The 14,135-nt window shown below is 36.8% G+C and overlaps 1 protein-coding gene across 8 annotated transcripts in view; it reads right to left on the minus strand.

Moving 5' to 3' along the window:
- PDS5B (PDS5 cohesin associated factor B) overlaps window positions 1-14,135 on the minus strand; it is a 202,808-nt gene that overhangs the window by 72,033 nt on the left and 116,640 nt on the right. For all 8 annotated transcript variants that reach the window (XM_089304245.1, XM_089304244.1, XM_089304242.1 and 5 more), the window contains exons 17-19: window positions 13,910-14,025; window positions 7,935-8,040; window positions 6,773-6,933 (exon numbers count right to left, since the gene is read on the minus strand). In XM_089304245.1, the coding sequence (XP_089160371.1) occupies window positions 6,773-6,933; window positions 7,935-8,040; window positions 13,910-14,025 (383 nt within the window). The remainder of the gene's footprint in view (window positions 1-6,772; window positions 6,934-7,934; window positions 8,041-13,909; window positions 14,026-14,135) is intronic.

A 14,135-nucleotide genomic window follows, 5' to 3' on the forward strand; every position in this document is an offset into this window, starting at 1 on the left:
CCACAACCGGTTCACATTATACTGTAGCAGCCAGTCTGGTGATCCTGAACTCCCACTTTCAACACCACTTCTTCCCAGCTGTCCCACTAGCTCTGGGGTGGGCGGCTGCTGCACCTGGGATGATAGCTGCCGGTTGGCAATGTGACATTTCTGCTTTCCATTCTTTAAGTATCTGCATTAATTTACTTCAGTTCAAAATAATCTAGTATAGTTTGTCTGACTGGACCCTGATCTACATAATTAGATCTATTTTCTAATTGTCTCAGATAAATTCTAAAAAGTAAAACAGCAGAGTTAAAGACTATACAAACTTTAAGCTTGTATGTATTACCACATTCACTAGTCAGAAAGGCTGCATCAAGACATACTCCCCCAAAGAGAACATCATAAAAATGCTAACACTACTTATAAATGCACATGTGTCTATTTGTAGTTCCTTGATTACATAAACATCTTTTCATGACTGGGTAGCTGAAAGGATTTCCAGTTTCTGAATTTCCTGTTCATTTGTGATGCTAGCATGCTATCATAACACTTGTGTTCGTTGTTCCTTTATGAAGTCTTTATACATTTTGGATATTAATATTTCATAAGTCATATTTTGAAAATAGTTTCCTAGCACATAATTTGTGTTTACAATTTATTTCATGATTTGGGCTTTTGTCTAAACTGTTGTTCATTTCCACTTTAAAATAAGGAGAGAAAGTTAGCCTATCTTGACCATTATAACATACTTTTTCTACAACAGCACATATACACAATGGGGATTTAATTTTTTTCTAACAAAAGGATTTTTAAACATAATACAATTCATCATTATTTCACTTATGAATTGGTATTTGTTTCCCTCCACAAAGGAGGGAAAACACAGTGGCCATTAATAGTTTTATTGATCTTTTATACATATTTAAAATCTTAGATCAAGAATTTATCTTTTGATTCACCTGAACAATGTATAAAACCAAGGTAAGCAGTATATTTTCTTTTTTCTTTGCAAAACAGCTTGCTACTTATTTATCAGGTAACCTAGCTTTTCCTGACAACTTGTTAATATACTGTACTCTACTTACAAGACTATAAATTTCTTGTGTACCTTACTTCTAGGTCTTCTGATTTTTCTTCCCATAGTATTTGCTAAGTGGTTGTTAGTGGTACACAAGTTGGACTTTTGCATACCTATTTTGCCTACCCTGCTTCTAGTAGTTTTTCAGTTGATGCTTCTGAATTTTCCCAGAAAAATATATACTTGAACCTTTCACTTTATATGCAATTACATTGGCTAATGCTTCCAAAACAGTGTTAAATAATAGTAGAAAATGTGTGTTTTCTCATCTTGTCCCTGATTTTATGAGAAATGCTTCTAGTCTTTTATTACATGACATTGCCTTTTGATTGGAAACATAGTTACTACGTTATGGGTACATTTTTTTCTATTTTATTGGACTTAATTAGAAATAGAATGATTTTTTTAAACCAGAAGTCCTTTCATAGCATCTATCAAAATAATCTACTGTGTGCCCGTTCCCTTTCAGCGACTTGTATAATAAATTATAAACTTGAGTTATTGTGGTCAGCACTGTGGCATAGTAGGTTAAGCCTCCACCTGCAGTGCCAGCATTCCATATGGGTGCCAGTTTGCATCCCAGCTGCTCCTCTTCTGATCCAGCTCTCTGCTTATGGCCTGGGAAAGAGGTGGAAGATGGCCCAAGTGCTTAGGCCCCTGCACCCACCCACAGGGAAGACCCAGAAGGAGCTCCTGGCTCCTGGCTTCAGATTGGCCCAGCCCCAGCCATCGCAGCCAATTGGGAAGTGAACCAGTGGATGGAATACCTTTCTCTCTATCTGCCTCTCAAATATAAGTACATACATACATCTTTAAAAAAGACGAGTTATTGTGCATACTAACATTCTTTGCATTAACCATAGCCGGACATGATACAGTTTTATTGTACTGAATTAAACTTTTTGTTAATATTTTATGAGAACTACGTATTAGTAAAATTTAGGATATTTATTTCAGAGGCAGAACAGCGGGGTGGAAAGGGGGTGGATATCCCTTCTATCTGCTGATTCACTACCCAAAAGGCCTTAGCAGCCTTAATGGGCCAGGATCTCCATCTAGATTTCCAACATGGATGGCAGGGGCCCAGTACTTGGGTTATCCTTTGGCATCTTCTCAGGTGCATTAGCAGGAAGCTAGATTGCAAATGGAGAAGCCAGACTTGAAATGGCACTCTGATATGGAATGTCTGCATTGGAAATAGCAATTTAACCTGCTATGCTACAACTCTGGCCAATGTATTCATATTTTAGTGCTCTGATATTAAAGAGTATCTGTGTTTTCTACCTCATATTTTGAACAGTTAAAAAAAAAGCCTAGAATTTCTGATTTCTCAAGGATCTGAAATATCTCCCTCAAGATATAAATTTTACTGCTTTTTAATAGAGGGTAACTTTCACAATTTCTTTTAGAATTAGAATCTACTAAGTTCTTTTTTCCCCTCTTCTTGAGCCAAATTGATGTATTTATTTACATCATGCTTGAAAAAATTCAGGAATCAAATATATTTGGTATTTTTATATCTAATAAATGTTAAATACTAGGAGTAAAATAATAAAGATAAATCAGGGACATGCAATCAAGAAGACAATAAAAAGATTTAGGGGCATAAGGAAGACTAAATCAAAGGGGAAAGATTACCATGGAGAAGACAGAGTAACCTAACAATATAAAAAGGATCATCCAGTTCCTGAGTCCTTTTATATTTAAGAATACCCTTCAATTACCCTTACTTAAAACACAACTTTGTGGCCACTGCTGTGGTGCAGCGGGTTAAAGCCCTGGCCTATAGTGCCAGCATCCCATATGGGCGCCCATTCAAGTCTCAGCTGCTTCACTTCTGATCCAGTTCCCTGCTAATGTGCCTGGGAAAGCAGCGGAGGAAGGCCCAATTTGGGCCCCTGCACCTACATGGGAGACCCAGGAGAAGCTCCTAGCTTTGGATTGGCTCAGTTGTGGCCATTTGGGGATTGAACCACCAGATAGAAGATCTCTCTATGTCTCTAGCTCTCTAACTTTTTCAAATAAATAAAATAAATATTAAAACACACACACACACACACAACTTCTTCTGGCTTGGGAATTTTATTTTCCATCGAAACTCTCCAGCTGTAAAATCATTAACTTTAGAAATCTTATTTGGTTGAAAGAATAAAGTTATAGCTTCATTATTTTCAATTATATATGAACTACTGTTCTTGATACTTAAGAAATTATTTCTATTATCTCTGAAAATTTCAGCAAATTACACCTGGATAGTTCCAAAATATCAATCTTCTTCATCTCCAAATTCATGTTTTCATTTATTTTATTTATTTATTTATTTATTTTTGACAGGCAGAGTGCACAGTGAGAGAGACAGACAGAGAGAAAGGTCTTCCTTTGCCGTTGGTTCACCCTCCAATGGCCGCCGTGCTGCTGCCGGCGCACCGCGCTGATCCGATGGCAGGAGCCAGGTACTTATCCTGGTCTCCCATGGGGTGCAGGGCCCAAGCACTTGGGCCATCCTCCACTGCACTCCCGGGCCATAGCAGAGAGCTGGCCTGGAAGAGGGGCAACTGGGACAGAATCCGGCGCCCTGACCAGGACTAGAACCCGTTGTGCCGGCGCCGTAAGGCGGAGGATAAGCCTAGTGAGCCACAGTGCCGGCTTTTCATTTATTCTTAAAAAACTTAACATTTTCTTGAATACATCCCAATTACCATTATTCTCTAGGCTTCTCCAAAGAAACCAACTGTGGTTGTTAACTATATGCAATTCATCCTCTTTAAGTGCCTTCAACTTTTGCCAATTCTCTCCATTCTATCCAATTTCTTCAAGCCCAATCTCTAGCATACTGATTTCTTCTTCAATAGTTTATTCTGCCCCTTACTACTAACAAAAATGTATATACATATATATTTCTGCTCTTCTTTATCCTTAGTTCCTTTTGATAAGTGACCTTATTCCTGGGTTCTTATCTCCTCTCCTCATTTTTTTGGTCCAGATGTCAATTGCTATTTAACTTTTGTGGCAGTTTAGAGCTACTGTCTAAGACCTCCTTTTTTTGTTTCCTAGAAAATTCAATTCTTCTATAATGCTTATCAGCTACCTTGTAAATACTAAAATATTCACATAGTTTAGTTGTTACTTTGCATATCTGTATTAATTCATCTGTGAATACAAAAAACTGTCTCTGCCATTTAAGCCAAAGTATGGGTAGTATACTAGATGACTAGACACTGAACATTTATCTTTAAATATTAATAGTGAAGCTCCAAAATCAGGCTACAATTGCTTTGTCATTTGGACTAAGTAGCATAAAGGAGGACAATAGGACTAAAGTTAATGAGTCCTTTATATCCGTGTAATTTCTCTCTCAAGTTTGTAAAAAATCCTTACAAGGATAAGACCCAGGTCCACCTAGCTATGGGTAGGTGATATGCTATAAGAGGCTGAGTCAAAACAGAACTCCATTAACTCACCATCATTTTTAGTTAGTAAGGTCTTTCTTTGATGATTCTCTTTAGCCCTACCTCACCTGTAAGCATTGCTCTGCTTGGTAAAGAAAATAGGCTGGCCTAAAGAAAACTCCTATGAGGTCAGCCTCTCGTTTAGTCCTCTTATAGATGAAATCAGGTTTTCCTTCCTTCTCTCAAAATCTGTTCATACCTCCATTTCTTCTAAATTAGCAAAGGACAGCACACTTAATATATATAGCCTTGTACACCTGAGTTGTTTCAACTGTCGACATTCTCCCATTTCACTCAGTCTAAATGGTGTATCTGCTGCCAATTCTATCCAGTATGTCGTAGCTTCTTTTTAGATACATATCTCATTGGCTCTTTTTATTCTGATGAATTCAAGGCAAGGTAATTCAATAAAATTCAAACGAGTCATCATTTATGCTTTAAAACTAACTCATGCAATTTAGTAATTTTATAGCACAAAATCTACATGCATATTTTATCTCCTGAAAGACGTACACAACGAGTTAATTCATGGAGGGAAGAGGCAGCACAATTGGCACGGTGGTTAAGACTTCACTTGGGATGCCTACATCCCATAACAGAGAGCCCGGGTTCAAGTTGCAGCTCTGCTCCCAATTCCAACTTCCTGCTAATGTGTATCCTGGAAGGCAGCAAGTACTGCAGCCAGTATTTGGGTCTCCATCACCCATGTGGGAGACTTGGATTAAGCTCCCAGCCCTTCGCTATGAAGGGCTTTACTGCAGGCATTTGAGGAGGAAACAAGCAGATGGAAGATGTCTCTTTTCCTATCTCTGTCTACCTTTCAAATAAAGATAAAGCAAACTAAAAAATTTAACTTCAAAAAATGAGAGTGTATGCACAAATCAGATATTCAGTATCAATTAAGGTAACTCCCTCAAGAGACAGCTGAAACATACTCAACATAATGCAAATAATTTTAAGTTTTCATTTCCATATTAAAGCATTGCATGTGTTAAAATGCCCTTATATAATCTAAAATATCCACTTTTCAACCTTGTTCTACAAAAGTATCAAACAATTCTTCTTTAAAGTATTAAAGAATACTAGAAAAGGCAATCTAATAATGAAAATAATATAAACCTGTAGTGAAAAAGTCATACTAAAACTTGTTCATAACTATAATTAAGGAGCCAGCATTGTGGCACACGGGTTAAGCCACCTCCTGCAATGCCAGCATCCCATAGGAACATCAGTTGAGTCCTGGTAGCTCCACTTCCCAGCCAGCTCCCTATTAATGCACCTAGGAAAGCAATGAAAGATGGCCCTAGTGCTTATACCACTGCTAAGAACACTGGAGTTCTCAGTGAGCACCAGTTTCTGGGTTCTTGGCTTCAGCCTGACCCAGCTCTGGACCAAGGCAGTTGTAGCCATTTGGAAAGTAAACCAAGGATGGAGAGCGCCCTCTCTCTCTCTCTCTCTCTGCCTTTCAAATAAATAAAAGAAATCTTAAAAAATGAAGAGGGGCCAGCGCTGTGGCACAGTGGGTTAATCCCCTGCCTGTGGCACCGGCATCCCATATAGGCGCTAGTTCTATCCCTGGCTGCTCCTCTTCCAATCTAGCTCTCTGCTGTGGCCTGGGAAAGCAGATGGCCCAAGTGCTTGGGCCCCTGCAACTACATGGGAAACCAGGAGGAAGCACCTGGCTCCTGGCTTCAGATCCATGTTTATCTCCCATTTTCACTGACCTTCTTTTTTTTTTTTTTTTTTTTTTTTTTTTTTTTACAGGCAGAGTGGACAGTGAGAGAGAGAGACAGAGAGAGAAAGGTCTTCCTTTTGCCGCTGGTTCACCCTCCAATGGCCGCCGCTGCAGCCGGCGCACCGCGCTGATCCTGGCAGGAGCCAGGAGCCAGGTGCTTTTCCTGGTCTCCCATGGGGTGCAGGGCCCAAGCACCTGGGCCATCCTCCACTGCACTCCCTGGCCATAGCAGAGAGCTGGCCTGGAAGAGGGGCAACCGGGACAGAATCCGGCGCCCCAACCGGGACTAGAACCCGGTGTGCCGGCGCCGCAAGGTGGAGGATTAGCCTATTGAGCCACGGCGCCGGCTCTCACTGACCTTCTAAAATACCGATCAGTGCTTTCACCTAGGAAAGATGAATCTAAATTGAACAGGATACACTTAAGATAATACAGGCAGTTTTTCCACAAAACTTCAAAGATTCAAACTATTACATAAATCAAGAAACAGAAAAATATTTTTTTGTTAGGATAAACTCAACTCACGATCTGATGTGTGGGAAATCTTCTTCAATTTTGCTTCCTGTATTTTTGAAAATTTGAAGTGCAGCTTCTGCTACTTTCTCATCATCCATTTTCAGGCAAGCCAGGAGTGATTCAAATGTTTCAGCAGAATGAAATGAGATGGGATGTGTGAATGAGAGTACCTACAAAATGAGTCAAAAAAATGATCTGCAAAACCTATTCATCATTATAATACAAACTCTGAAAACATTACAAATTGGAAAATCAGTCAACATAAAAATAATTATGCTAAAAAGCTGAAAGCACTATAAATAAAACCTATTCAAATATATCTCATATATGTTACTGTGTAGGAGATCACGATATACAGAATCAATCTATTTCAAAATTAACTTCCATTTTAACATAATTCTAATGAAAATAATTTGGGTTTTGATTACTGTTTGGGCTTTTTTGGGGGTGTCAGGGGGTAAGGGTAGGAGAAAGGGACATGAAAAGAGAATTTAACAAAAATCTCTATTCTTCTAAGAAAGGTCATTAGAAGAGACTAGCCAAGACATAAGCTAGGATGTGGAGAAACACTTAGTACACAATAAAAATTACAAGAATCATGAAACAGAGTAAGTAAAGCAATAAACAGATTCTCGCATGTATGAAAAGTTAGATTATATATACTGATGAGAACATGTTTTATATTAATACGAGTACAAAATTGTATATTCTGTTTGACCCCAACTATACAAAACTACTTTTTGGAAAGAAATAAAAACAAACATAAAACTTTATGTTTATATACGATGAGTTCACAAATGCTTACTTTATAATTTTTTTATTTACTAGGTTGTTAATGCAGAACTGGTAAGTTTTATAATCAGCAAAAGGCAGTAGTATACTTTACTTAACAAAAAAAATAGATTTAAGAATTTGGCTTATTATGTGTAGGGTTAGTACCTTCATTTCACAAATGACACCTTAAGTTAAACTCCAAAACTTTTAATTAATATTAAGCTAGCTTACAGACTTTAATCCTGAAGACAGCTTACATGTCTGAATAAACAGACAATTCCCAAATGATCTAAAACAATATAGAAAACTTTAGATTATAAAAATGGAAAAACCTCAGGAGCAAACTAAACTGTCTGCTTAACAGTCCAAACAGGCACTTAATTTCATAGAGATTTACCTTAAGCAGTTCAAGACCTGCTCTGATGGCTTGATCAGTTGGAACACCCTCATCTTCATCATCAGCTGTGCCATCTATTGATTTGTTCACTTGCTTAATAAGAGCACTAAAGTATGACAGAAAGTAAACATGTCATTTTGTTCAACTGTCATTTGGTAGCAGTAATACAAAATATTTCATATATATTATGTATCACATCCAAACCACATCCAAATTTTATATAGCTGTTCCCCAAACATTAATACAAAACAACTATAACAAAATAATTTGAGATGCTTCTTTTCAAAAACAGTTATTTTTCCTTGATCATGATTTGCTTGTTAGTGCCATCTAGATGTTCATTATTCTCTTTTACACAAAAGGCCTAAGTCTAAAGATGCGAATAATAAATTATCTGAAAGTCATTGTTATTAGTCCAGTAAGTACAACAATATATTCTGAAATAAAGGATAATGGGCAATATTAAGTGCTGTAAAACCATTTAACACGTCTGAGTGTATTTCAAAAATTTATAGTAGGAGCCGGTATTGTGGTACAGCATGTTAAGCTACCACCTCCAACACCAGCATCCCATATGAGTGCTGGTTCCAGTCCCAGCTGCTCCACTTCTGATCCTGCTGCCTGCTTATGAGCCTGGAAAAGCAGTAGTGGATGAGCTCCTGGCTTCTGGCTTCAGCTTGGCCCCAACCCCGGACATTGTGGCCATCTGGGAGTGAACCAGCAGATGGAAGATCTTTATCTCTTTCTCCTCCTCTCCCTGTTACTGCTTTTCAACTAAATCTTTAAAAAAAAAAAAAAAAGTCACAGAAAATAGAAAAATGGAATTAAACAAAAAGCTTATTTTGCTGTCCAAAATACTGAAATCACTGCTTGCTTATAAATGATTTTTGAAGAGTTCATGTCAAATGTGTATTATGAAAAAATTGTATATGCTTTCAGAAAAAGTTTTGCACCCAAATCAAGAAAGTTCAATTATTCAATGCTCCTTAAAATGTCTCATATGTTTCTACAAAAATATTATGTGCTCAATATACCACAAGAATAAAAAATTCCACATTTCAAAAGCAAACTCATTATTTTCTTCCATGACACAGTATGAAGCTCTTGGTCTCCCAAAGAAAGGCCAGAAACAAGTTAACAAATACATTAAAAAGGCAAAAATAAAAAAAAAGTAAAACTACCAGGTCATGACAAAAAGTGAAGTTCTTTAGCCAGGGTAATTAAAACAGGAATTTATGAACAAGTAGAATTGAGTAATAACCAAAGAACAAGAGTCATTCACATTATTAAAAAAAAAAAAAAAAAAAAAAAAAAACACCACTGTGGGGAAAAAGAATCAACCTGAAAAAACAAACTCAACTGAAATATTATGAAAAATGCTAAAACTTGATTCTGTCCCAGTTGCTCCTCTTCCAGTCCAGCTCTCTGCTATGGCCCGGGAAGGCAGTGGAGGATGGCCCTAGTGGTTGAGCCCTGCACCTGCATGGAAGACCAGGAGAAGCACCTGGCTCCTGGCTTTGGATCAGCACAGCATGCCGGACGTAGGGGCCTTTTTGGGGGGTGAACCAACAGAAAGGAAGACCTTTCTCTCTGTCTCCCTGTCTACTCTGCCTGTCCAAAAAAAAAAAAAAAAAAAAAAGCTAAAACTTAAGGTGGGCTTTGGCCTAGCAGGTAAGTAGAATCTGGGACATCCACATCCCATATCAGAATGCTTGGGTTCAAGTTTCAGCTCTGTTCCTGATTCTAGCTTCACGCTGATGTGCACCCTGGAAGACAACAAATGATGGCTCAAGTAGAAAAGTCCTTGCCATTCATGTTGGAGAACTGGATGGAACTCCTGGCCTCCTGCTTAAACCTGCCCCAGACCTGCACTGCAGACATCTAAGGAGGGTAATCAGTGAACGGGAGGTATCTCTCTAATAAATTTTTTTTTTAAATACTAAGAATTCAGTGAAGGTAAGTAACACCAACAAAATAGTAAAAAGATCAATGGTGATTTTCATATCAGCAAAAGCCACCTAAGAAAAAGAATAGAGAAATCTATTCACAACGAACATAGAAAATAACAAATAACAAAAAGTAGCAAAAAACTCGTATATAATTTGGTGTAGGACATTTAACAAACCTATGTGGTTATACATGTATATATGCTTTAACAGATGTATCCTGAGATTCAACTGAAAGAATTAATTGTTTGGGAACAGCCAATAAATTTTAAGAGAGGAAGGATGAAAGTACCAGTTTTGAGATAAAAATTTACATAAAAACATCAGAAAACCAAGAAATCAGAAAGAAACCCAGTAAGGGGTCAAATCATGTAAGAACCTATACCATAATCGGGGAACAGTTCAAACCAAATGGGAAGGAATCAAGTTTTTCAATAAATTGATACAACTAGTTATAGTACAACTTATAAAAGGGTGGATCTTTATGTCTATTTTACAATAAAAAAAAATTCCAGGCCAATTGCAGATTTTAACGTAAAAAGACAACTACCTAACATGATACCAAAGGGCAGAAAGAAACCATAAAGAAAATAAATGACATACTTAATTATGTAACAATATTTGTTTGTCAAGTACAGCCATAAAAGGCAAGTAAACTGGGTTGACAGCCTTACATTATGAAACATTCTTAGAATCAGTAAGAAAAAGATAGGGGCGGGTGCTGTGGCACAAGAGGTTATTCCTTCGCCTGCGGCTCCAGCATCCCATATGGGCGCCAGTTCGAGTCCCAGCTGCTCCTCTTCCAATCCAGCTCTCTGCTGTGGCCTGGGAAACAGTAGAAGATGGCCCAAGTCCTTGTGCCCCTGCACCCACATGGGAGACAGGAAGAAGCTCCTGGCTCCTGGCTTTGGATCGACCCAGCCTCGGCTGTTGCAGCCATTTGTGGAGCGAACCAGCGGATGGAAGACCTCTCTCTCTGTCTCTCCCTCTCATTGTCTGGAACTCTACTGCTCAAATAAATAACATCTTAAAAAAAAAAAAAAGAAAGAAAAAGACAATTTTTCTAAGTCCTTCACAGGAAAATAATAGGTATTCCCCCAAAGAGATGTAATTAAACAAGAGATGCAATTAGCCAAGAAATAGTTTTTTTTAAATTTCAACCTTATTCATAAATATTCAACTTTATTTATAACACAAAAATCATACTTAAGCAGTACTATCACTTATTAACCTATCAAATGGCAGAAACTGAAAAAAATGATAGTCATTCTCCAGAACAGTAAGATGTAATGGACAACCAATGATTACTAAAGAAGACTTAAAATGGAATCTTCCTGGAGGCTTACTGAAAAGTGTGGTGGTTAACCAAGTGGGCTCTGGAGCCAGACTTCCTGTGCTTAAATAAGAGAGTTATTTAACATCTGTTTAACTCACTGCTCCTTTTCTGTGAAATGGGAAAAATGATACACAGCTGAGCATCTAATTTGAAAATTCAAAATCTGAACTGACATGGTGTCATAATAAAATAATTCCATGCATCATGTGACAGGTAACAATCAAAACAGGCACTTAATATCTCATTATGCATATGTAAATATTTCAAAATTGAAAAAATTCTGACACCTAAACACATCTGATTCCAAGCATTTTAGATAAGGGATACTCAACCTTTCTGATGAAATCAATGAGTCACTTTTAGAGTCATCCCAGACACATTATAAACATGAACTGCTACCCATTATTTCTTTTTCCCCATTATTCTTATACTTTGATATATCTTCTAGATCACCATGACCTCCTGGCTTCTTCTCAGTCCCTTTGTCTATCTACACATACCTTCTTCTGAAATCATTTCCATCCTAACTTCCAAAATATTGCAATAATCTATTCTTATGCTATATTTTTATAATTTCTCTAACAAAAATAATTTATAAGGTTCTGACCATGATCTTTTTACTTATTTCTAAAAATTCTTAATAGATGGCTCCATTCTCACATTAAACTCAGTATTTCTTTACTTGAAACAATCATTTCTCATATTCAGTCAAGCACCTTCTTTCTCACTTCAAAAACAGTCCCCCTTCATTCTTTTCAAGATATTACTATTATTTTCATCATGTGGGCTTAAAACCTTGTATTTCATGAGGGCCAGCATTGTGGCATAGCCAGTAAAGCTGCCACCTGAGACACCAGCATCCCATGTAAGAGCCAGTTCACGTCCCAGCTAACAGATCCAACTCCTTGCTAACGCACCTGGGAAAGCAGCAAAGGAAGGCCCAAGTGCTTGGGCCCCAGCACCCACATGAGAGACCTGGAAGAAGCTCCTAGTTCCTGGTTTCAGCTTGGCCCCACTCCAGCCATTGCAGCCATTTGGGGGAGTGAACGAGCAGATGGAAGATCTCTGTCTGTCCCTTGGTCTCTCCGTAAGTCTGATTTTCAAGTAAATAAATAAATCTTTAAAAAAAAACTTACATTTCTCACTCTTTCTCACCTTTATTTTCCCTATACCTTTTTTTCAATGTATTACTATTATCTTCATCATTTAATCTTTATATTTCTGACTTTTTCCCCATATCCCTCCCATCCTACTACCTTCAATTACAGTAACACCAAAGCATTTTCTTCCACATTCCTCCTCCAATCCATTGTATCTCAAACATCTGTGTTCTCAATGATCAAAGAGAAAGTAAAAAGCTTGATCTTAAAGGCCTTCCACAATCTGATCCAAATCTACTTTTTAAGTGTCATCACCTAACACTTTCATACCGCTTAATAGTTTAAATACATTGTAATCATTTTCCGAATATCCCACAATTTCCTACCCAGTTACCTAGACTAATATTAATCTCAGTACCCAGAATACTTTCTCCTATCTCTGTAGAGACAAAATCCAACCTATTCTTCTCTCTTGGGTAAAACATCACCCATCAGAGAGTTCTTTGAGTTCTCTGAAGTCTATTTGCACCAATCTTACAGAACTATAATAAAATCTCCAGAGTAAAAATTTTCATTTCCTTATAGGCAGGAGGTAGATGAACAGTACAGAGTATGCTTCACCAGTAACTGACTAGCATTAACTCTGAATACAAAGGGAATAAGATTATTTATTGAATTTTGGAATGCCTATCTGATTCAGATTCTTATTATAGGATTCTAGTTTTTGTTTTTTAAACCTCAGAACTAATTCTTTAAATGAAAACTGATGCATGAAGAGTTCAAAGTGACTAATGGGTAACTAAAGTAAGATCTATCTTTGGAGGCTCAAGAATTTAGTTATATTCAATACCTTCTCCAACAAAAATCCCCAAAGAGGCTGCACTAAATGCAGAAAAAATTATTACTATGTTTATTCATTTCAAATTCTAATATACTCCATAAAGGACATTACTGCTGATTAGTAAATCAGTATGCTATATGTATTTTTTATTTTGTAAGTACTTTATCTCTTACATCTTGTTCAATACATTTTAGGGAAAAAGTTGTTTTTTGTTTTTTTTTTAAAGCAAGATCTTTCCATATTTCACAAGGGAATGCAGACAAAAAAGGAAATATTTTTCCAAGATGACACATTCAGGTGATATCAAAACTGAATTTAAATGAGGGTTCTTTTAAAAAACAACATTTTCAGTTCTGAAATAACTGACAATACATATGTTACTTTGCAGCAGATTTGCTTCACTTTCTTTTCCTGAAGATGTCACTAAAATCATTTATATTACATAACCTATGCACAACAACAAGGGGCTAAAAAAAAAAAAAAGGAGTTCCTGGTACTTTGTTAATTTATAAAACATAGACTGAAAATTTCTCACACAATTTAAACCAACATTTAAATTTTAAGTAATTAACAAGAAAAATTAAATTTATACAAATATAAACAGATGGGATATATTTATAAATACAAATATACAGACAAGTAGCTAGTTTGTGCTTTGTATACAGAAGGTACTCATTACTGAGGAGAGTACTGACCTCCTGAATGTATAAATAAATGAACAGAAATAAGAATTTAATATTATATGCAAATACCTGATAGATTCAGTATCTATGTGTACAGGTGCTATCCTCTCCAAGAGAAACTTTATCATTTCCAAGAAAGGATTTGTAGGCTGTTTGGGATTGCCCAACTTCTTAGTTATTTCACGCTGCAATGCAGAGTTTTAAAATATTACAAAGTACATTTAAACAAATCATTACATTAAAATGTTAAGAACCTACAATAATTGAAACTGTAGTATTAGTAATAGAATAAACA

Source organism: Oryctolagus cuniculus, chromosome 9 (assembly GCF_051225735.1).
Source record: "Oryctolagus cuniculus isolate XC-2025 breed Fujian yellow rabbit chromosome 9, ASM5122573v1, whole genome shotgun sequence".
In the NCBI taxonomy this organism is placed as follows: Eukaryota; Metazoa; Chordata; class Mammalia; order Lagomorpha; family Leporidae; genus Oryctolagus; species Oryctolagus cuniculus.